The sequence below is a fragment of the Cebus imitator genome, unplaced genomic scaffold (assembly GCF_001604975.1).
Source record: "Cebus imitator isolate Cc_AM_T3 unplaced genomic scaffold, Cebus_imitator-1.0 Scaffold24, whole genome shotgun sequence".
NCBI lineage: Eukaryota > Metazoa > Chordata > Mammalia > Primates > Cebidae > Cebus > Cebus imitator.
The window spans coordinates 153,162-177,289 of NW_016107339.1; the positions used below are offsets into that span (position 1 = coordinate 153,162).

The 24,128-nt window shown below is 38.1% G+C and overlaps 1 protein-coding gene and 1 pseudogene across 9 annotated transcripts in view; one reads left to right on the forward strand and one right to left on the reverse strand.

Moving 5' to 3' along the window:
- The window catches only part of HACL1 (2-hydroxyacyl-CoA lyase 1), a 39,154-nt gene that overhangs the window by 14,315 nt on the left and 711 nt on the right, over positions 1-24,128 (reverse strand). For 3 of the 9 annotated variants that reach the window (XM_017522466.2, XM_017522463.2, XM_037736216.1), the window contains exons 3-9: positions 19,524-19,564; positions 16,399-16,479; positions 14,079-14,151; positions 10,498-10,590; positions 9,171-9,265; positions 6,822-6,934; positions 4,182-4,317 (exon numbers count right to left, since the gene is read on the reverse strand). In XM_017522466.2, coding sequence (XP_017377955.1) covers positions 4,182-4,317; positions 6,822-6,934; positions 9,171-9,265; positions 10,498-10,590; positions 14,079-14,151; positions 16,399-16,479; positions 19,524-19,564 — 632 coding nt within the window. Of the gene's footprint in view, positions 1-4,181; positions 4,318-6,821; positions 6,935-9,170; positions 9,266-10,497; positions 10,591-14,078; positions 14,152-16,398; positions 16,480-19,301; positions 19,455-19,523; positions 19,565-20,549; positions 20,616-24,128 lie in introns of those variants that run through there. The other 6 variants (XM_017522464.2, XM_037736217.1, XM_037736215.1 and 3 more) reach the window with 5 other exon arrangements.
- LOC119470242 lies at positions 14,187-14,300 on the forward strand (annotated as a pseudogene).

A 24,128-nucleotide genomic window follows, 5' to 3' on the forward strand; every position in this document is an offset into this window, starting at 1 on the left:
ACTGCACCTGGCTAATTTTTAATTTTTGTAGAGATGGGGTTTTGCCATCTTGCTTAAGCTGGTCTTGAACTACTGGTCTCACGCAATTCGCCCACCTTGGCCTCCCAAATTGTTTGGATTACAGGCATGAACAACTGGGCCTGGCTGTATCACATACTTTTGCTTACCATAAATGTCTTCCTTTGTCATTAAGTTCTTAAATACAACTTTTAAAGGCTACATAGTTTGCTGAACACATATACCAAAATTTATTTAATGTTTCCTCAATTGCTGGATATTTTGTTGTTAATAGTGCTGGGTTGCATATCTTCATACTTAAGTCTTAATGCACTCTTCACATTGGTCCCTAGAAGTAGGTATTTTAAGACTATTGATTCATATTCCAGAATTGCTTTCTAAAATATTACACCTGTTAAAACACGCACACTGAATGAAGAGACACCCCCCAAATAGGCTTTTTGTGAGCAAGATGGCTGTTTATTCACCTGGGTGCAGGGGTGGGCTGAGGCTGAAAAGGGTGTCACCAAAGGGCAGTGGGATAGGAGTTGGTTTTATAGGTTGTGAGGGAGGTAGTTAACAGTTACAAAAGTTAAGTTTAGGGCAGTTTTTTGCAAGCTGGGAGGGGGTCGTAGGTTTGCAAGCTGGGAGGGGATCTTAGGGTGTGGAATCACAAGGCTGTCCAAGCTAGGAGGGGGTCGGAGGGTGAGGTGTCAAGAGGTTGGCCAAGGTCAGTTACAAAGGCCAAGGGCCTTGTCAATTGAGGCCGGAATAAGAAACAATAGAAGAATGTCTCTAGTTAGGCACTGCAGAGGTCGATTGGGGGTACGTGCAGGTTTCAGAGATTACCATGCAGTTCATGGCGTGGTCAGACCTTACAATACCAACTAGATTTCTAAGTTTTATTTTACAGATTTTAATACTATTGTCAATATAACTTCTAATATTTTAATGATTTTTACTTTCATAACACAACCATCCTTGCTTTCTTTTTGTTTACTTCACTTATCTTTGCCCCATCTCGTTTTAAAGCTGTATCATTATGTTTCAGATGTAGCTCTTATAACACACATAGTTGCAGTTACTACTAATCCAATCTAAATGTCTGCCTTTTTCCTGGAAAGTTTATCATCATAATTGCTGTGGGTTTTTTGTTTTTCACTTCTTACTTTTCTGCTTCTTATAATTGTTTCTCATTTTTCCTGCCTTTTGCCATATAGCATCTCTATTTACTGCTTTTGTCTTCTTTGGTGATAAATGCAATTTTGCACAGAAATTATATACTCAAAAATAAAATACACACTCAAAAATCATCTTCAATATTGTGTTAGTCCTATAAGACCCAACTTAACAAACAGATAACTGCAATCAGCAGGACAGACTTGCTTACTGATACTCTAAAACTTTTGAAATCATTGATTCAATTATTTGTAGCTCCTTGCAACCTTTTTCACACTAGTAATGTCATTAATATTATCCTCTTAAAATCTGGCTAGATTGAAGATAAACTTCAACCTAAGCATAAAAAAATTAATAGTGTAAGAATTAACTTGGTTACTGTATAAAGTATACTGATATAAAGTAAAGACAATATATTAAGATAGTATTAAGTGGGTGACAATTAAAAATCTAGCAGCAAACATTACATTTTAGTATACATTACACATGCATACATACAGTATACATTAGTATACTGTATAAAGTATACTAATATAAAAAGACACTATATTAAGATGGCATTAAATGAGCAACAATTAAACATCCAGCAGCAAACATTAAATTTTAAAAACCCTCAGAAGCCAGGCACTCACACCTGTAATCTCAGCACTTTGGGAGGCCAATGTGGAAAGATCACTTGAGCCTAGGAGTCTGAGACCAGCCTAGGCAACACAGTGAGGCCCTGTCTCTACAAAATAAAAATAAAAAACTCCCAGAATTAATTTTAATCCATGAATGAAAATATGAAGAACACCAAATACATGACAGTGGTAAACTATGGAAAGGGAAGGAAGAAATGGGATCAAAAAAGATACATAAGGGACGACAAATGAATCCATAATTTTTTGCTTCCTAAAACGAAAAAAAAAAAAAAAAAAAAAANAAAAAAAAAAAACCCTAGGCTGGGCATGGTGGCTCATGCCTGTAATCCTAGCACTTTGGGAGGCCTAGGTGGGTGGATTCCTTGAGCCCAGGAGATCAAGACCAGCATGGGCAACACGGTGAAACCTTGTTTCTACAAAAAACACAAAAATTAGCCAGTGTAGTGGCACATGCCTGTAGTCCCAGTTATTAATACTTGGGAGGCTGAGGTGGGAGGATTGCTTTAGCCCAGTAGGGAGAGGTTGCAAACAGCTGTGATTGTGCCACTGCACTCCTACCTGGGCAACAGAGAAAGACCTTGTCTCCAAAAAAAAAACCCTAAAGCAAAATAAAATAATGTTAGTAATTGATACAATCCTACTTCTTATGTATTGTTCCCAAATGAAACCTTTTTTTACTTAAGAGATTCATCTGTCTACTTTTTATGTTGACAGTGATAAAGTTGAGTAGTGGTTATGTAAGTGTTCATTACATTATTCTTTCTTCCTCTGTGTATAGTTAGAATATTTCATAATAAAGAAATTTCAAGAAATTAAAAAGAAAAAAGGTATAGTACATCAAAAAGCATGTCTTAAAAATCTAAAAAGAGGAAGTTTCCAATGCCAGCCAAGATTGGATACGTTGGAAGAAGCAACCCACACAGAGGGCAAGTTTCCAAGGTATTTCTCCCCCATGTTTTGTCTCCTAGCTTTGACTCAAAGGCAGTCCTAGTTGCAGAATAGCAAGCAACCAAAACTTGGAGAGAAACTGTTTTTTTGGCCAAAGGATCAGGAAAAGAACCCCTGCAAGCTGGGGAGTATGGGGGGAAATCGTCAGATTTTTTTTCTTTTTTCTTTCTCTCCCAGCTCTGTTCTGAGGGCAGCCCTACTACAGAGCTGCATTGTGGTGGCTCCCAAGCAGCTAAAATTCCAAGAGAAATGTCATCTTTCAGGCAAGAGGAATTGGGAAAAGGCGTCCCTGCAGTCTGAAGAGTATAGGGACAATCCCCATTATTTTTTGATTCTGCAGCTTGTCCAGAGGGCAGCTTTAGTTATATGATACTATATGGGAGCAGCAAGAGCCAGGAAAAGGAGCACCTGGTAATGGGAGAGTTGGGGGTGGGGAGACAACAGAGGAGGGAAAATAAATCCCTAATTCTGGGTATGAACCAGTACATGTCTGGGGCTCACCCCTGGGCTAGGCATGTGCCGACAGCCCCAAAATAGCAGAACAAAGGCTCTGAAACTGAACTGACCCTGAAACTACTTACTTATAGTCAGTTCACACTTCAATTTGTAGTCTGAAGCTAATGTAATCATGCTGATTGTCTGCTAAGACAAACCAACAAAAAGCAATGTTCTATAGAGGATTTTAATATGGCCCAGAATTTCAAAATACAACATTCAAAATTCCAGGATACAATCCAAAAGTACTCAGTATAAAAAGAGTCAGAAAAATGTGACCAACTCTCAAATGAAAAGATGATGAATAGATGCCAATCTGAGATGACTCAGATGTTGGAATTAATAAACAAAGACTGCAGAAACTATTATAACTATACTCCACCATGAAGTATAAAAAAAATTCTTGAAAGCAATGTAAAAATAGAGGATCTCAGCAGAGAAACAAAATATAAAATAAAAGGATTAAAAAGAAATGAACAGATACTCAGGGACATGTCAAACAATATCAACATGGATAATGGTTGATGTAGAAAAAAACATTTGAAGAACGAATGGTGAAACTTTCCAAATTTAGAGAAAGACGTAAATTTTCAGATTCAAGATTTAAGAATCCCAAACAAGCTAAACTAAGATAAACCATCTCCAGACACATCATAATTAAACTGCTGGAAACAAAAGATAAAGGAAATTCTTGGGACCAGCCACAGAAAATCAACACATTACATACAGGGGAACAATAATTTGAATGACTGCAGATTTCTCATATGAAACCATGAAAGCCAGAAGATAGTCCAAAAATAAACACATGCTTAAAATTCCATGATTCTTTCAGAACTCCATCCTAGATTAAGATCACAAAATAATTTAAATTAGCCTACAATCTACCAAGCCATTGTACTGAAAATCTGGAATGTCACATACCTGGATCTGGCTGCACCTACACAGTTTGGATGGTTGTCAGGGACAACCCCCTTCCCCATAGGGGTGGGCAAAAATGGCAGTTTATATTGCTCCACCAATTTCTTGATATTCTCTTCTGCATGAGCATAGGCAGCACCTACAAGAAATGCAAATATATTGGACAATTCAGTTAAGCTATAGGCACTGTGACCCTTAAAACAGTTCATGTGAAACTGCTTTTTATTTATTTATTTTTTTGAGACAGGGACTCACTCTATCACCCAGGCTGGAGTGCAGTGGCACGATTTTGGCTCACTGTAACCTCTGCTTCGCTGGCTCAAGCAATCCTCCCTCCTTAGCTTTCCAAGTTGCTGGAACTATAGGCACACACCACCACCACACTTGGCTACTTCTAAAATTTTCTGTAGAGACGAGGTCTCCCTATATTGCCCAGGCTGGTCTGCTGGTCTTGAACTCATGGGGTCAAGCAATCCTCATTCCTTTACCTCTTAAGAAATAGATCTTAAATACTCTCCTTCTGCCCAAACCTGGGCTTAAACTCAAAACAAATTGTGGCTATAGTTTTTATTGCTGGCATTTTAAAATGCTTAACGAAGTAAGAGTTCTAATTTCCCACCAATAGCTCTCAATTATTCTGAAAGATGTCTATCCCAAAACAAAAGTCACATCTCACAGCTCTTGCTAGTGTCACTTACCCATTCTATGTTATGGTCCTACTGAGCTACTATCTACAATTCCCTGGACACACTATCTTTACTGGGAGGCCCAGGTGGCCGGGGAAGAATGTTGTCCTAAAAGAGAATGGCTCTCTCTACCTTCACATGTTGGTTCTCATCTCCAGCAAACCTCTTGTTCTATACAAGGTCTCCTACTCTAGGCATGGAAATCCTAAGGTGCATTAAGTTTCTAAAGATCTGCAGATCTTTCTACAGGCTCTATAATTCTGTGATTGTAACAGAGCTAACCCCAGAGGGACACAATATCATTTGTTTTCACAGTTGTGTGCCTGGGAATAACCCTATGCCCTATTCCCTTGATGAGACTAAAAATATCTTATTGTTCAAATGTTCCATTTCTAATGTCATCAAGACCACTGTATTTTCTGCTATTCTATACTTTTTCAAGGCCAGTATATTATTCCATATTCTGTATTTATAATTATCTACTAAATCCTAGTAAACAGTATCATGCACTTGCAGATTCAATATAATGTTCCAAGCTACAAAACTACCTTAAAATCCCTTCTCATACATGCATGATGAAAAATAGTTCCTTTTTTTTTTTCATCCAGAAAGCTTTCTTGTATTCCTCTTCCTGTCTCAATGTCTCTGTACACTCAGTTCTCTCTTCCTGCTTTGTCTTTGGTCTCTGTCCATTTGGGAACTACTATCTGCTTTTTCAAGATATAGCTGTTGTGCCATCTCTTCTGGATAGTCCTTCCATACCACCTACACAAGCAAACTGTTGCTACTTTCCTTGAAAACCTGCCTTACTCTTTCTGTACACACCACCCAAGAGTATATTACACTCATTTGTTACCAGGTCTATCTCCCCTCCCCCATAGGTAGGAACCACTATTTCTCTGTATCCCTCACGTTCTGTATAATCCCTGCCTTATCATAAGCACTCATCAAATGTTTGTTAAAAGTAGAATAAAAACTGGCAACCACTGAGTGCTTTCCATATGTTTTGCTATTTAATTATATCCTGTTGAGGCAGTTAATATCCCTGTTTTACAAGTGAGGTAATTTGAAACTCAAAGCAGTTGTTTGCCAAAGTCACAGAGCTAATACATCATATAACACATTCAGCTTAGTTCCGATCTCAATTTTTTTGTCATCCACTACCAAACTTTTTTGGTTTACTACATACTTAGTTCCTAAGCAGTTCATAATTGATTAGCATGGCCATAGATGATCCCAGCAGCCTCAGTTCTAGAACATGAAATGAATACTATAATAAATTGCTGACAGGCATATAAATTGGTTGGTTCATTACCTCCGGAGAAAGCAATCTGACAATATGTACCAAAAGCCTTAAAATATTCATATCCTCTAACTTTTCCTTCTAGGAATCTTAAATCCTAAATACAGAAAAAGTTTTAGGCACAAACATGTTTGCTACAGCTACTCTAAACAAACAGTAAATGGCAAAGATGTAAATGTTTGCCAGGAAAGAAAGTGTTAATGTACATATGACGAGACATTAAAAATTATATTTAAGAAATGCTTTTAAGATGAAAAATATTATAATCTTAAGTGAATAAGGTAGAATATGAAACTGTCTAGTATGAGCACAGTACATAATATACGTGTAAAAAGGAATAGAAAACTATTGTATGTTAAAAATGGTTACCTCAGATGAAGGAACTTCTACTTTTCTTGATTTTTCAAAATGTTTTATAATAGAATCAATGCATTTTATTCACAAGACCAAAGAAATTAAATAGGTGGTATTTCCTTAAAAGCATGAAATCTCTGGGCATTAAAGAATAATTCTATAATTTCAAAACAAATAATGCAAAATTGATGAAGAGAATTCTTATTCCAATTTCAAACATTAGAACAGACATTAATAAACAATTAAAATTTATGAAAAGAATCAGCACTTTCAAAAGCCTAGCAAGACTTATCATGCTACCTTTTCCGATGATAAGAAGGGGCTGTTTGGCGTTCCTAATAACAGAAGCTGCCATGCGTACAGCAGAGGTTTCTGCCATGCTGACAGGAGGTGACATGCAGCACTCCATGTACCTGGGAAAAAAGAGCCTTGTTAATTAAAAGAGGCCAACTCTAATCTTTTTATTGTGGACATATCAAATATATAGAAAGGTAGGAGAAATAGCACAATAAGCCCCCAGAGGCCCCCATGTAGATCTAACAACTTAATCTCATTTTACCACATTTGTTTCATATATATATACACAAACGTGTTTATGTTTCCTGAACTATTTTAAAGCAAATAGGCATCAAGATACTTCACCCTTAAAAATCTCTCCATATGACTGTGAATAAGGACCTTCTCCTATATTCAACCATCACATCATTATCACATCTAGCAAATTAACAGTTATTCTCCAATATCATCTAATAGCCAATGAAATGGCCAATTCATTGACAGAAAATCTGAGTTAATGGTTTTGTATTGTAGTAGCAGTAGTAGCTGTTGTAACAGTAAAAACATACTAAAATCTAATATTTGCTATGTGCCATTTATTCTCATTCAATTATCAAAACAATGAGGTCAGGTATTAGCATCATCTCCATTTCACCACTGAGGAAAAAAAAGACTCAAGAGAAAGTAACTTGTCCAAGATCTCCAGATGACATGTGGCAGAGACTGGATTGAACCAGTCATTCTGTCTCCAAAGTCCATGCTTTTAAATACCTTACCACATTTCTTTTCTTTTTTTTTTTTTTGGAGACAGAGTCTCACTCTGTAACCCAGGCTGGAGTGCAGTGGTGCAATCTTGACTCAATGCAACCTCCACTTCTCGAGTTCAAGCAATTCTCCTGCCTCAGCCTCCTGAGTAGATGGGACTACAGGAACATGCCACCACGCCTGGCTAATTTTTGTATTTTTAGTAGAGACACGTTTTCGCCATGTTGGCCAGGCAGTTCTCAAACTCCTGACCTCAGGTGATTCACCCACCTAGGCCTCCCAAAGTGCTGGGATTACAGGCATGAGCTACCGTGCACGGCCTCACTACATTCCACTAACTGGGTGTTAATATTTTAGTATCACAATATGCATTAGTACAAGAAACATTAAAACTGTCACAGTTAAGTATTTCTGGACACCAAGTTCTGTGATATTTCATTTATTCTAATTAATATAAATTATACTATAAAAAATTTAGACATATAGTCAAAATATTTAGACATATAATAAAAAAGAACAATCTGTATAAAATTTAAAAGGCTTATAGAGTTAACTTACCTGACACTAGCCCTTCTCCCCTTAGTATTATTTTGATTATCTTTTTCAGGTATTATGTAGAATAAACAGATGTCCTTTTTATCTGACTCTACCAAATAAAAATCACTCCTTGGTACACAGAGTATACAGTAAGACCCACTGTCTGTCTGTAGTCACTAGAGAACCATTTGGTCCACAATGGCACTTGGTACACAGAGTATACAGTAAGACACACTGTGTGTCTGTAGTCACTACAGAACCATTTGTTCCACAATGGCAGAAATGCACAAAACGGTACCCATGATGCTTCTTTTCACTTAGTGTTTATTTTAAAAACATGAGATATCATAGAAATCGCTGTTGGAATATTTGTTAACCATAGGGAGAGAAGCTAGATACTTTTTTATCTTGAATCCTAATAATTTTCAATAATCACCCAATCTCTTGGCTTGCATTATAAAGATTCTCAAGGACCCATACCACATTAACAAAGGATGTATATTTATGGTTACTGAAGGAATAATTTCAATGAAGAGTTCAGGAAGTTCCAAGTATTTGGTTTAGTAATTAAATCCAGAAATAACTACTAATAAATATCTTTTTCTTTTTTTTGAGAGGGAGTCTCACTCTGTCGCCCAGGCTGGAGTGCAGTGGCACAATCTCAGCTCACTGTAACCTCCACCTCCTGGATTCAAGCAATTCTCCTACCGAAACCTCCCAAGTAGCTAAAGGCGCCTGCCACTACACCCAGCTAATTTTTGCATTTTTAGTAGAAACGGGGTTTCACCACATTGGCCAGACTGCTCTCGAACTCCTGACCTCAGGTAACCCGCCCGCCATGGCCTCCCAAAGTGCTAGGATTACAGGAGTGAGCCACTGCGCCTGACCACTAATATCATTTTAATTGAGAGAATTAAGCCCTTTGGCTAGGATTCAGTTTAATTACTAAATCATTAAGTTAAGACAAATGGAAATTAACCTATAAACTGCTCGGTAAATTCTTTTAAAAAGGTAGGCATTATAATAATACATGAATATTGAAGAAAGAATTCCAGTATAACTATTACTCACTTTATAGAATTCACATTCACCTGGAGGTTCACAAAATCTGCTGGTATGTCAACATAGCAAGCACCTGGACGACCATAGATACTGGTTCTCACTGCCTACATTTATTACAAGTAGAAGAAAAGATTTGTAAAATCTCAGTCTTATCATATTCCACTCAAAGATAATTTAAAACTGTAAAATAACACTATTTTCATTTTTCTGGACATCCTTAGGTAGAGAAAAATAATTATAATCAAAATTGAAATGTGCTCTATTGCCTACATCTTTAAAGATTTTTTTGTTTAAAAGGGAAGAGAGATAAAGTATTCATTTAGGGCTTTAAAATTCACGTTCTATTACACTGTGGTTTTGGAATTATTCACGAGGCTCTGCATGCCAAGTTTTTGCACTGTACTATGTACTTCCACCTGCTTCCTAATCTTAATAATCTGGCAGTATTTACAGAAACTGTGATGTGGTTACATGTAGCAAATGGTTTCTGTAACTCCTGGTTTTGAAACAGCTCAAACGTAATTTCATGTATAAATGCTGATTATAATTTATAATACAGGCTAAGTATCTACAATCCAAAAATCCAAAATCCTCCAAAATGTGAAACGTGGTGTGTGCCAACATGATGATACAAGGGGAAAACTCCACATCTGACCTCATGTGACAGCTCACAGTCAAAATGCAGGTGTATAAACAGTTTATTCAGTGTCCCCAAGGGAAAAACAAAGTTACCATCAGACTATGTATATAAGGAACCTATGAAACATAAATGAATTTCATATTTAGACTTGGGTCCCATTCCTAAGATGTCTCATTATACATATGCAAATATTCTAAAATCTGCAGTCAGAAACTCTCTGAAAAGCATTTCAGATAAGGAATAATCAACCTGTATGCTGCTTAATTAACTAACAGAGGGTCTTACACGGTTTTGGTTTAGTCCCAATTTTCAAAAATAATCTTTTGCAAAAGCACAAGAGAAAAGGTACTCAGGGGTTCATTATACCTTTCTCTTTACTTTTGTATAATTAAAAAGATAATTTTAAAAACTAAAGCACAAGAGAAACTTTTTCCAAAAATAACTTATTTTACCTCTCTATAATTAAATGTAATGACAAAAATGTAAATAGTTTTTTAACAATGCCATTTTTAACTGCCTAGGTATATTCCTGTCACTCATTCTTTTGAGAATAAAGCTAACATAAGTATGAGCAACTGAGAAAAACCAGTTAATCTGGAGCAATTCTCATTCCAGAGCCTCCTGAGTATGGAGTCACAATCTTGTCACAAAGGTGTATTTCTTGAAAGCTTGTTTCTAAGCAGGGCCTAAGCTCACCCTTAAATACCGTACCTTTTCAATAACAAAAGGAATAGCTTCTATGCTGCTTGGACGGGCAGAGAACTTGGTATATAATCTACAAGCTTCAACCTACATGAAAAATGAAAATCACTTAAAATTCAGCCCACAATTATATTACTCTCCTGAAAGAAGACAAAATGTTAAGTCATTACTTTCTTTATGTTTAGAGGCAAGATGGAGAAAATGTATTACCTAGACTGTCCCTCAAAAGCCTATTCAAAGAACAAAGTTTTGCCTTGGTATGATTCAGGAAGCATATTAAAACAAGATATAATTTTCATTTCTCAGATTGGCAAAGATGCAAAGGTTTGATGATACCCACCATCTAACACAATCCAGGAAAACAGGCATTTCTATAAACTGCTGGTCAGACGATAAATGGGAAAGGAAGTTAACAAAATCTACAAAAAATTTAAATCAGCAGTTTCACAGATAAGAATATGCAACTTCATCTGTTATATTTTGTTACAATAACTTATATTTCTGTCAGTATTCCTTTTATATACTTTCTTGCTATGCTGTTTAGAACATATGAATTCAGTAGTGATAATTTTTCACTGTTTAATGTATCTTGAAGCATTATATAGAAACTGTTTCTCTTGATATGTTTTAGTATGAAATCTATGAAAAACTGATAGTCCCACAGGCATGACAGAATTAAGATCACCCCTCGCCCCCGATTTTCAGTCTATGTTCATGTCCTTTAAGGACTTCCACAAGAAACAGATATTTGGATTATCTTCTGATTTATTTATTAATTTTTTTTTTTTCTTTTTCTTTTTGAGACAGGGTCTTGCTCTGTCACCCAGGCTGGAGTGTGGTGGCCCAATCTTGGCTCACTGCAACCTCTGCCTCCCAGGTTTAAGCAATTCTCCTACCTCAGCCTCCGGAGTAGCTGGGATTACAGGCACCCACCACGATGCCCAGATAATTTTTGCATTTTTAGTAGAGACTGGGTTTCACCCGGCTGGTCTCGAACTCCTGACCTCAAGCGATCTGCCCACCTCGGCCTCCCAAAGTGCTGGGATTACAGGCGTGACCCACCATACCGGCCTCTCCTCTGTTTTTAAATTTGATCTAATAAACTATTATTTTCCATTTCAGGAAAAAAAATATGTAGTGGACATTTATCCTGTTTTTCACCTATATAGTTTTTGCAGTAACTTTAGGTTTCCTTTTAATTAACTTATCTGCTCTACTTATTTTTCAAACACATCAGCATCTTTTAAATAACTGTTATTGTCTACCATTAACTAAGTAAAACTTAATTCCCTTCTAAGAGTATAAAAATATACTTTTGCATTAACCTATACCAGAGTTCAGCATTTTATATTAGTTTATCATATATAAAATTTTACTTTTGAAGTTCTCAACAATGACTTCTGATTTACAAACAGACTTTGTCTAATGATTTTATTTATGTATTTATTTTTGAGACGGAGTTTTGCTCTTGTTGCTCAGGCTGGAGAGCAGTGGTACGATCTCAGCTCACTGCAACCTCTGCCTCCTGGGTTTAATCGATCCTCCTGCCTCAGCCTCCCAAGTAGCTGGAATTGCAGGTGACCATCACCAAGCCTGGCTAATTTTTGTATTTTTTAGTAGAGACAGGGTTTCACCATATTGGCAGGCTGGTCTCAAACTCCTGATCTCAGGTGATCCACCCACTTTCGTCTCCCGAAGTGCTGCAATTACAGGAGTGAGCCACTGCACCTGGCTGTCTAATGATTTTAACTTTGTCCTGTAAATGCTCAAATATATTTATACCTTAAGTGTCAATCATTCACTTTGTTTTCCTCCTTTTTTTTTTTTTTTTTTTTTTTTTTTTTNGACCAGGTCTCTTGGATGGGTGCAATGGCTCATGCCTATAATCCCAGCACTTCTGGAGGCTGAGGCAGGCAGATTACTTGAGGTCAGGAGTTCAAGACCAGCCTGGGCAAGATGGCAAAACCCTGTCTCTACAAAAAATACAAAAATTATCTGGTCTTAGTGGCATGTGCCTACAGTCCCAGCTACTTGGGAGGCTGAGGTGAGAGAATGGCTTAAGCCCAGGAGGTGAAGGTTGCAGTGAGCCAAGATAAGGCACTACACTCCAGACTGGGCAACACAGCCATACCCTGTCTCAGAAAAAAAGAGAGAGAGAGACAAGATTTGACTACGTTGCACAGACTGGTCGCAAACACCTGGGCTCCAGCAATCCTCCCGCCTGAGTCTCCTGAGTAACTAGGAATACAAGTATGAACTACCATGCTCAGCTTTATTCCTAAAGCTATAGCATTTTGTTGACATATTCTTTCAAGTTTCTTATAATTTTGAAATGTTTTCCTTCCTCCTTCTAAAATAAAAATATCCTTGTCTAGAGTCTACTGATAATCATTTTGAGTAAGATTTTTCCTCTCAAGTGTTTATTCCCCAAAGTCTGGGAGGCATAGTCCAAAATCATTTTTATTTCTCTATCTTCTTGACTCTTTTAACAGCCTAATTTCAGCGTTTAACATCCTGTCACAAAGGTGTATTTCTTGAAAGCTTGTTTCTAAGCAGGGCCTAAGCTCACCCTTAATATCCACCCTGAGGTTGTCTTGTAGTAGCTCAAGATAATTACCTTTAAATTACTTCAGTTACTTCTAATTGATTTATATTATTTTGCAAACAGGAGGCTTTTTTATATCTTCTCCCTAACTCTTAATGGTGTGTATGTATTGTGTTACTAAAATCTTAGAGTTGCAGGCCAGGCGCGGTGGCTCACACCTGTAATCCCAGCACTTTGGGAAGCTAAGGCAGGCAGATTGCTTGAGCTCAGGAGTTCAAGACTAGCCTGGGCAACATGGTGAAATCTCGTCTCTACAAAAAATTTAAAAATTGTCAGGTGTGGTGGTGCGAACCTGTAGTCCCAGCTGCCTGGGAGGCTGAGGTGGGAGGATTGCTTGAGGTCAGGAGGTCAAGGCTGCTGTGAGCTGAGATCACAACACTGCACTCCAGCCTGGGCTGAAGAAGGAAATTCAATAACAGCAATAATAGTAAAACAAAGCCTTATAACTTGTAGTTTCTATATAATAAAGTTTGTTGTGCATTATTTAATGTACTGTCTCCTCCTCAGCTCTGCTTAAGCAGAAATGTTAAACTGACTTCCTGCAAACCATTTAACCTTTATCTATTTTTCCCCACACTCTTAGCAAAGTTCCCAGGCATCTAGAAATTCCTGTTTTTCTTGCTAACCAGCTACAAAGTCACAGAGCAGATAAAAACTGCAGAAAGATGTTACTTTTCAATTGTAAAGTACACCACAAGACATGTTTCAAATTAATTAACTGTTCTTTGTTCTGACTTCTGTAAACCTGTTTACTGCTGCATCATCCTAAATGTGTAAAAGTTACCCCCTTTTCTTTGTCCTTTGCTCAGTTTTCGGATACAAATCCACTGAGCCGGTGCACCTAACCAAAATCCTCCTGTTTCACCCATTGGTCTCTCCACTCTCCTGATATCCGCAATAGGGCAACAAAGCGAGACCCTGTTTCAAAAATTAAAAATAAAAAAAATAATAAAATCTTAAAGTTGGATACCTGAGGAAACTCCTGGAAAGCTCCCATTGTTTCCTGATTTCTTTCAGAGGAACCACCAATCAGAAGCAAGGGCCTGAAAAAGTCATTTATTTTAAAAAGATAATTACAGTGTTGTATGAAAGAAGAGAAGGTTAGCACTCCCCTTGACAAAAAGATAATTACAAATGAGATCATCATATAAAATGCTAAACAGAGCGTCCCAATTCATAACAAATATTCAATAAATGTTAAAGAGAGAGAATATTACATTTTTCTCTTAGGAACTGTAGATTAAGGCTGAGCAAGGTGGCTCAAACCTGTAATCCCAGCACTTTGGGAGGCCAAGGAGGGTGGATCACTTAAGGTCAGGAATTCAAGACCAGCCTGTCCAACATGGTGATACCCCATCTCTACAAAAAATTCAAAAAGTAGCCAGCATGGTAGCAGGCACCTGTAATGCCAGCTACTCGGGAGGCTGAGGTATAAGAACTGCTGGAACCTGGGAGGCAGAGGTTGCAGTGAGCCAAGATTGTGCCACTGAATTCCAGCCTAGGTGACAGGGCAAGACTCTGTCTCAAATTTAAAAAAAAAAAAGTAGATTAAAAAACATGTAGGAAGCAACTTGATAAGAGAACCTTTCCTCAATATCAGAAAAAGACAAAATGTACAGCAAATGTTTTCCTTCCCTTCTTCCCCTTCCCCTTCTGGATGCTGATGCTTAATTTACAGCTATATTGACATAAAATAAATTTTTACACTTTCTTATTATTCTTGGGACAAGCGGAAGAAAAATTTTACATTTTCCTAAGTGAATCTATTTGGAAATGGCAAAATGAGTGACATTCCTCAGCAACGAAATTCTTATCCTTCAACGTGGGAAAAAAAAAGGATATGGCAAACCTTATGGTACTTAAAGAATATAAGACCCTAAGGTAGATAAAGAAGAGAAAAACCAAAGCAAAGTACAGAAGAAACTATAAGAAACACAGGGCAAGAAAGAAAACAATGTCCTTTCCACTAGAAAGGTTTTGTTTTTTTTTTGAGATGGGGTCTTGCTCTGTCACCAGGCTAGAGTGCAGTGGCGCGATCCCAACTCACTGCAACCTCTGCCTCCTGGGTTCAAGCGATTCTCATGCCTCAGTTTCCCATGTTTCAAATTGACTAGAACTTAACCCTCTTTAACCCGATCTCATTGGTAAAGTGCCAGAGATAGAGTTAAGGGCAAGATCAGAGAATACGTACTAAGTTGTCTATGCATAAAGCAAACTCCATGAATGCAAGAATTTCAAATATCTTCTTACCTATGCAAAACAAGGTGAAAAATTGGCCACATTTTTACAATCTTTAGAAAAAAAATTCTTCACTTAAAGTAAATAGAACTATATATACATTCACACACACACACGCACACACACACACACACACACACACACTAGGAAACTGAAAAATGTTCAAAGTATTTATCTCAACTGGGCGCAGTGGCTCATGCATGTAATCCCAGCACTTTGAGAGGCAACGGCAGGTGGATATCCTGAGGTCAGGAGTTTGAGACCAGCCTGACCAACATGGTGAAACCTCATCTCTACTAAAAATACAAAAATTAGCCAGGCGTGGTGGCGGGCACTTATAATCCCAGCTACTCAGGAGGCTGAGGCAGAATCACTTGAACCCAGGGGGCAGAGGTTGTGGTGAGCCAAGATCTCAATACTGCACTCCAGCCTGGGTGACAGGGTGAGACTCTGTCTCAAAAAAAAAAAAAGTATTTATCTCTAAGGAAATAAATTAGTGGTGCTTTGAATTTTCCCTCTAATACTCTTTTTTTAATATATATTTAAGGTATACCATATGATGTTTTGACATACATACAGTGAAATGATTACTATAGTCAAGCAAATTAACATATTCATGTTACTTTTTTCCTCTTAGGAAATTTATAATACACAGTATTATTAACTGTAGCTTTCTTTTTTTTTTCCCCATTTATTTATTTTATTGCATTTTAGGTTTTGGGGTACATGTGAAGAACGTGCAAGATTATTGCATAGGTACACACGTGGCAGTGTGATTTGCTGCCTCCCTCCCCATCACCTACATCTGGCATCTACCTCTGGGCTCTATCCTGCTTGTCTGAAACTTAGTACCATTTGACCTTTATCTCCCTATCCCCTTCCTCCTCCTCATTCCCTCCCTGGTAACTAACTTTCTGCTTTCGGTTTCTAAGAATTCAAGGGTGTTTTTTTTTCCCCAAGTCTTTCTACTCTAGATCAGTATTAGCTCTACTCAGTAAAATCCCGCAGTTACCTTTTTAAGAAAATGTTTTCAGTAATAATAACATGATTACCAGCAGTTCACGTTTGCATTTGCCATACCACCCAAGGCATGGATGAGACCTGGGCCAGAAACAACAAGGCAGACTCCTGGCCTAAAAGCAAAACAGAATTTATATTATTAACATCAAGCCAAATTTAGCAACTGATAACACTTCAGTGTGAAACATGGCAATCCTAGACTTCAAAGGAAGGACATACAGGTCTTTACTATAACTGGTAAAACAATTATTAGAATATTTTTAATTAAAAAATGTGTGTGTGTGTCTGTGTGTGTGTGTGCGTATATATATATAAAATATATATGTGTGTGTATATATACACATACTTTTTTTTTTTTTTGAGATAGCATCACACTCTGTCACCCAGACTGGAGTCCAGTGGCACAATCAGGGCTCACTGTGGACTCCAGCCTGGGTGACAGAGATGCTATCTCAAAAAAAAAAAAAGTATATATATAATCAACCTCCCAGGCTTAGGTGATCTTCCCACCACAGCCTCCCAAGTAATTGGGACTACAGGTGGGTGCCACTACACCCAGCTAATTTTTTGTATTTTTTGGTAGAGACGAGGTTTCACTATGTTGCCCAGGCTGATCTCAAACTCCTGGGCTCAAGAGATCTGCCTGCCAAAGTGCTGGGATTATCCTTCTTTCTTTGGGCATGAGCCAGAATGCCTGGCCCAAAGAAAGAAAGATTATATCGGTTTTCTAGCGAGAAGTAAGGTATCTATCACCTTCACAACTGGCCTTCATATCTGGCCTAAGTCAAGTTAATGGCAACAGAAGCAAATTTTTGACTGCTGAGTACATTTTTGTATGAAAAAAAGGTTTTTTCCATTTCTTAACAAATAAATATAGCATCAACTGACCTTTGATAGGAAATTTTGAATGCAGTGCTCTGCCCAAAATCTTTTAAAACTGAACATGAGGCTGGCTGTGGTGGCTGACATCTATAATCCCAGCACACTGAGAGGCTGAGGCAATGGATCGCTTGAGCCCAGGAGTTCAACACCAGCCTGGGCAACATGGTGAAACCCTGTCTCTATAAAAAATACAAAAATTAGCTTGGTGTGGTGGTGTGCACCTGCAGACCCAGCTATTTGGGAGGTTGAGGCATGAGAATTGCTGGAAACTGGGAGGTAGAGGTTGCAGTGAGCTGAGATGGCGCCATTGCACTCCAGCCTTGAGGCAACAGAGTGAGCCTCTGTCTCCAAATAAAAATAAATATTGAACTTGAATGTTTTACCTTTGGTGTGACTTTCTAAGCTTAAAGCACTCAGGGAAAAGGTATCTCAATATAATTCAGTTTGCCATTTTACATTTATAAAATAATTTCTTAAAAATTTCTGTTCAAGACAGACTTGAAAATAAATAATTATCACCAAGTAAACTAAACTTCTAAAACAGTACTATCCAACAAGAACTCTGCATAGTAATAGAAATGTTCTGCATTTTCAGTCTGATGTGGTAGCCACTACCGACATGGTTACTGAGCACTTGAAATGTGGCTACTACAAACTGAAAAAGTATAATTTAAATATTATTTAATTTTAATTAACTTAAATATAAATAGGTACATACAGCTCGTGGCTACTATACTTGCCAGTGCAGTTCCAGAAGTTCATTCAAATAGCAAAAATTTTTTTAAGTATGAACTTTTAACCATTTTCTTAATCATCGTTCTAGCATTTTTTACATTAAGACATTAATTAATGACTATAAATGCTTTCCAAGCTAAATGAAAAGATTAAAATATTTGTCATATGTAAATAGAGTGGCAGAAAATGGGGACAATAGTGTTACTTGATGACCCATTCTCTTCAGGCCCAAACTCACAAGTTTCTTATTACAGAAAAAAAACTATTCTGGTGAGGTTTAGACTTTGAGATCTTATTAGTTTTCATTTCTTAGCAACTCAATTACTAGTTTCATTTTTGGAAATAAAAACATGTATTAAAGCTAACATAAATGAAAAAAGTATGATACATATTACCATGAGAGTCCAAATTCTGCTTAAAAAATACATACTTAGGGGAAAAAATTGGAAGAAAATGACAAATTCTTAACAGCTGTGAGATCACAAGTGATTTTCATTCTTTTTTTTTTTTTTTTTTAAGACGCAGTCTTGGTCTGTCGCCCAGGCTGGAGTGCAGTGATGCAATCTCAGCTCACTGCAACCTCCACCTCCTGGGTTCAAGCTGATTCTCCTCCCTCAGCCTCCCATGTAGCTGGGACTACAGGTGTGTGCCACTACATCTGGCTGATTTTTGTCTTTTTAGTAGAGACAGCGTTTCACTACGTTGGTCAGGCTGGTCTTGAACTCCTGACCTCAGGTGATCCACCTGCCTCCCACAGTGCTGAAATTATAGGTGTGAGCCACCACGCCTGGCTGATTTTCATTTTCTTCTTTATGCTTTCTATATTTTCCAAAATATATGTTTTTAAAATGCATTGGCCAGGCGTGGGGGCTCACGCCTGTAATCCCAGCACTTTGGGAAGTTGAGGTGGGTGGATCATGAGGTCAGGAGTTTGAGACCAGCGTGGCCAAGATGGTGAAACCCCATCTCTACTAAAAATACAAAAATGAGTCGGGCACAGTGACATGCACCTGTAATACCAGTTACTCGGAGGCTGAGGCAGGAGAATCGCTTGAACCCGGAAGGTGGAGGTTGCAGTGAGCCAAGATTGTGCCATTGCACTCCAGCATGGGTGACAGAGTGAGACTTCGTCTCAAAAAAAAAAAGTATTAATTTTTAATAAAAAAAAGGGAGTAGTAATTAGGTAACATGGATACATACTAAAAAATCAGAATGCATAGAACAGGTCCCAGCAGTCACGTTTTAAACCAAGCATTTTTGTATTAAGTGTGCCGGGGTAGTTGTGAGATCCAAGACAAGGTATCACACATCAACTCACTATCTGGTCACCAGTGAAAATGGCAATGTGTTCCACTCTAAAACACTTCCGGTATCATTATTCTTTTGATGTGGCCCTCAGAGAGTTTTAAAATTTTTTATCTTTCATTATTTAATACAGTCTTCTATAATCTTTCCAAATGAACTCATCCTTCAGCTGAACAGCATAATGGTTCTACCCCAAAATATTAAAGTAATTGAAGTGAAACAGATTTTGGTTTACCTGCCTGTCAGATACCCAATCGCAGAGGCAGCATAACAAGCCTACAAAGAAAGAACACAGGGACTTGAGCATATTGGGATCCTTATAGTACATTTATGAGAGTAACTTACTATTAAATAAGAATCAAGAATGTATGGTAAAGGCAGAATTGAAACACTTCCCATTTAGTAATAAATGTTCTACACATAAATTTCAAATAATGATTAAGGTATCTAATTTTTTTCAAGAAATTTGTTCATATGTATGTTATTCAAAACATCCTCTTACAATTGCTTAAATATCTGCAGGATCAACAGGAATGTTCTTTTTTATTAGTGATATTGGTAATCTGTTTTCTTTTATTCTTCATCAGTATCATGAGAGGTTTATGAAATTTATCCATCTTTTCAAAGAACAAATTTGTGCCTTTGTTGGTTTTCTCTATTGTTTGTTTTCCATTTCACTGATTTCTGTTCTTGTATTTATTTCAGTCATTCTGAATTTGATTTACTTTTCTTTCTCTAGCTTCTTAAAATACAAATTTAGAACATTGGCTTTTAATTTTCTTTACTAACAGATTTAAAATGATTCCCTCCAAGAACTGCTTTGGTTATAGTCTGAGATTGTATCTTTTCATTATCATTCTATTCAAAATATTTTCTATTTTCCATTGTGATTTCTTCTTCAACCCATTGGTTAATTAGGATCTGTAGTGGTATCTCCTTTTATTGGTAATCTGTTTTCTCTTTTATTTCAATCAGTCTAGCTTGCGGTTTATTGATTTTGTTAATCTTTTCAAATATTTACAAAGTACCAAAAAGTATGTTGCTTAATTTCCAAATATTTGAGGGTTTTTTTTGTGTGTGTGATCTGTTATTGAGTTCCACTTTACTTCTACATGGTCAAGTTACATATACTTCACGTTTTCAATCCTTGGCATTTTATTGAGATTTTATGGCCTGCACATGAATAGTTTTTACCTTGTAATTCTACTTTAGCTCACAATCAGGAAGAGAGAGGGCACTAAATTAAATGCACACAGATAACCTGGAAAAATGCTGATTGCTCTCTCAAATTATTCTTCTTAGTCTGGGACATAATTTTTTCCCCAGCATTATCATTATTTCTTCTCGTTTCTTTAGAAATAACAATAAATTGGGTATTTCCTAGCCTTCATTCAGCTTTAAATGTAGTGTACTGTCTTAAAGAAATCCACATCAAAGACATAAATGTAAAAAAAAATGAATGTTTATGGATCATAATCTTAACTGGCTCCACTATCACATGCCCACTGAGGAGCTGCACCAAGGCTCTGCTCTTTTCCTGTGTTGCTATTCTCTTTTGGCCCTGTCTCTCTTCCCTTCTGCATATAAGGCCAAATTCACATTAGGACAATAATAAGACAATGCCTAAGAAATGCAGGCATGTAAATACCTGCTGCGACAAGAACACTTATTTAGACACCCAAAAGAATTGCCCACTTATGATAGCTGGGTAAGAAATGGTGCTAGGCAATGCACAATATACAACAACATGTAACAAAAAGTATATTCCTTTGGTAGTAAATGTCAAAAGTTGAGAGGTAACTAGTTTTATGACCATAAAAAATCTGTTTCAATTCTAAACTACCTCCATTCACGGGCAGAACGGCGCACACAGTACTTAGCAGATTCTGGAGCCAATCTGTTTTGATTTAAATCCCAGCTTCCCTGCTTTCTACTGTGTAATTTTGGGAAGTTGCTCTGCATCTCTGTTTCCTCATCTATAAAATGAAAATAATTCAAAGCATTGTTGTGAGGATGAAATCAGTTCATATGTGTAAAACACTCAGAATAGTCCTCATACACAGTGAGCTCTCAAGAACAATTAACTTGCTGCCAGTCTGCCTACTTGCTGGCCAATTGGTCAATATGTCTTGATCACAAAAAAGATCTAATCAAACACAATCAAGTCCAACCAACCACATCTTTCTCTTTAGCACAAACATGCTCCTGAATGCCTTAGGCTGTTTTCATATTCCCTCTGAATCATTCTGTCACTACCCTTAGTTCAGGCCCCATTTAAGTTTACCTTTGACTACCACAAAGTCGGGCTGGGTCAGGTGTGGCAACTCATGCCTGTAATCCCAACACTTTGGGAGGCCAAGGCAGGTGGATCACCGGAAGTCAGGAGATCATCCTGGCCAACATGGTGAACCCCTGTCTCTATTAAAAATACAAAAAATTAGCCAGGCATTGCAGCAGGCACCTGTAACCCCAGCTACTTGGGAGGCTGAAGCAGGAGAATCACTTGAACCCAGGAGGCGGAGGTTGCAGTGAGCCGAGATTGTGCCATTGCACTCCATCCCGAGCAGTAAGAGCAAAACTCCGTTTTGAAATTAAAAAAAAAAAAAAAGTCAGGCTGCCTGAACCTGAGGAACATATGCACTGGGATGGTCCACCAGAATCTCAAACGCATGTGTTCAAAGCTGAATATCACCTTTCTCCTCCAAATTGGCTCTTCCCTCTATATTCCCAGTCTCAGTCACAGACAAGATCCACACAATCTAGTAAGCCCAAAGTCTAGGAATCATATCCAGAGGAGCCGGCCTTCTCCTTCCTAGCTAATGTCTGCTCATCCTTCAGGACAGCTCAGACAACATCTCCTGTGGGAAGCTGAGTGGGATACTCCTTCTCTAGGCTTTGTAGCACCCTGGGTATCTTTCTATTACAACACTTACCACACTATAATACAATTGTTGGTGTCTGTCTCCACAGCTAGGTTGTAAGCCCCTTAAAGCCAGGAACAGATTATCATTCACCTCTGTATCCAGCACCCAACATAGCACATGGGACCTAAAATCCCTTGCCCCAGCTTACAGGGGCTGAAATACAACTTAGAGACAGAGGTTGTGCTATGTTGCTCAGGCAGCCTCTAACTCCTGGACTAGAGTAATCCTCCTGCCTCAGCCTCCTAAGTAGCTAGGATTACCGGCATGTACCACCATGCCTGGCATCATCTTTCTGAAGTACAAGCCTAATTACATCTCCCACCTGTTTAGAAAAACCTTTAGTCTCCCCCATTGCCTATTGTAAAAAAAAAAAAAAGTTCAAACTCTTTTTAGATTCTCCACAACCTCCCTTCAGCCTACCTACCAGTCTCACAGCTCACCATGCCTTTACCTACATTGATGGAACCACATGAACTAACATTATCTCTGCAGGCAATCTTCTCTGATCTCAAAGAGAATCAGTCATCCCTTCTGTGCTACTACATCTGTTGTGAGAGTTATAATTGATGAGTTTTTTTCTTTATCTCTCTCTCCTACAGGTTACATAGCATAATCTTTAGTATACACTACTTAGTCAATAAATGTTTCCTGTATGAAGAAATCAGTGGCAGATGTGTCATCTCTAGAAAAACAGTTAAATATAGGTTCCATTTAGAGGCCAGTAGCTTCATTTTCTCACACAGATATAAGAACAGAATGCTGTTCTAACAAAGAAAAGTAAAATGTAGAAGCAACAGAAACTCAAGACCTGCTAGTTTTAAGATAAAAAATATAAAACTCAAACTTTGCAGAAAAAGAATATCATTCGATGAATAAATAATGTATAATAGTAAGCATCTACACCATGTGAAAGCACCAACCAAGTCAGGCACTGTGATGTAACAAATGAACCGGCAGGGCATGGTGGCTCATACTTGTAATCCCAGCACTTTGGGAGGCTGAGGTGGGCAGATCACGAGGTTAGGAGTTCAAGACCAGCCTGGTCAATATGCTGAAACCCCAGCCGGGTGTGGTGGCATGTGCCTGTAGTCCCAGCTACTCAGGAGGCTGAGGCAGAAGAATCACTTGAACCCAGGAGGCAGAGGTTACAATGAGCCAAGATGGCACCACAGCACTCCAGCCTGGGCAACAGAGTGAGACTCTGTCTCAAAAAAAAAAAAACACACACACACACAACTTCTGCCCTCCAGGCACTCACATCTGATAGCAAAGGGCACCAATTAAGGAGGCAAAAGCCACTGTCTGGGCAAGAGGAGGCAAGAATCTAAATTAGAAGGCAAGAGTGGGAGTGTAAAGCAGGAATACTTAGCTTCAGCTGAACTGACAGTATGTGATATCACACAAGTGGATTCTTGATCTTTTAAGCCAGCACTACCGAAAAGGGCAAAGCTGGATTGGCAGACGATGCACTTTAAGTGGATTGACAAAATGTCATACCTTCCTTTTCCTGCTTACAAATAAGCCTCTAAGAAAGGTGGCAGCATGATGCCGTGGAAAGAGAGCCAGGCTAGGATCTGAGACACCTGAGTTTTCATCAGGGCTTTACTATTCGTAAAATCTTCCAACCTGCCCCAAACCGATCATACAACAGACTTTGCCTTCACTCATTCAACCCACAGGTAATCTCTGAACACCTTTCTTATGCAGGCACCATACTAAGCACTGGGGGTACAGATGTGTCATGAAGAAATAATATCCCTGCTCTCATGGAGCTCGTAGCCTAATAGAGAAGTCAGACTTTACACAGAAACTGTTCCTTCCAATATACTGTATGCGACATACAGTATAGTAGTAAGGGCATGGACTCAGACCCAGAATACGTGGGTTCAAACCCTGCCTCTGCTACTACCAGCTGT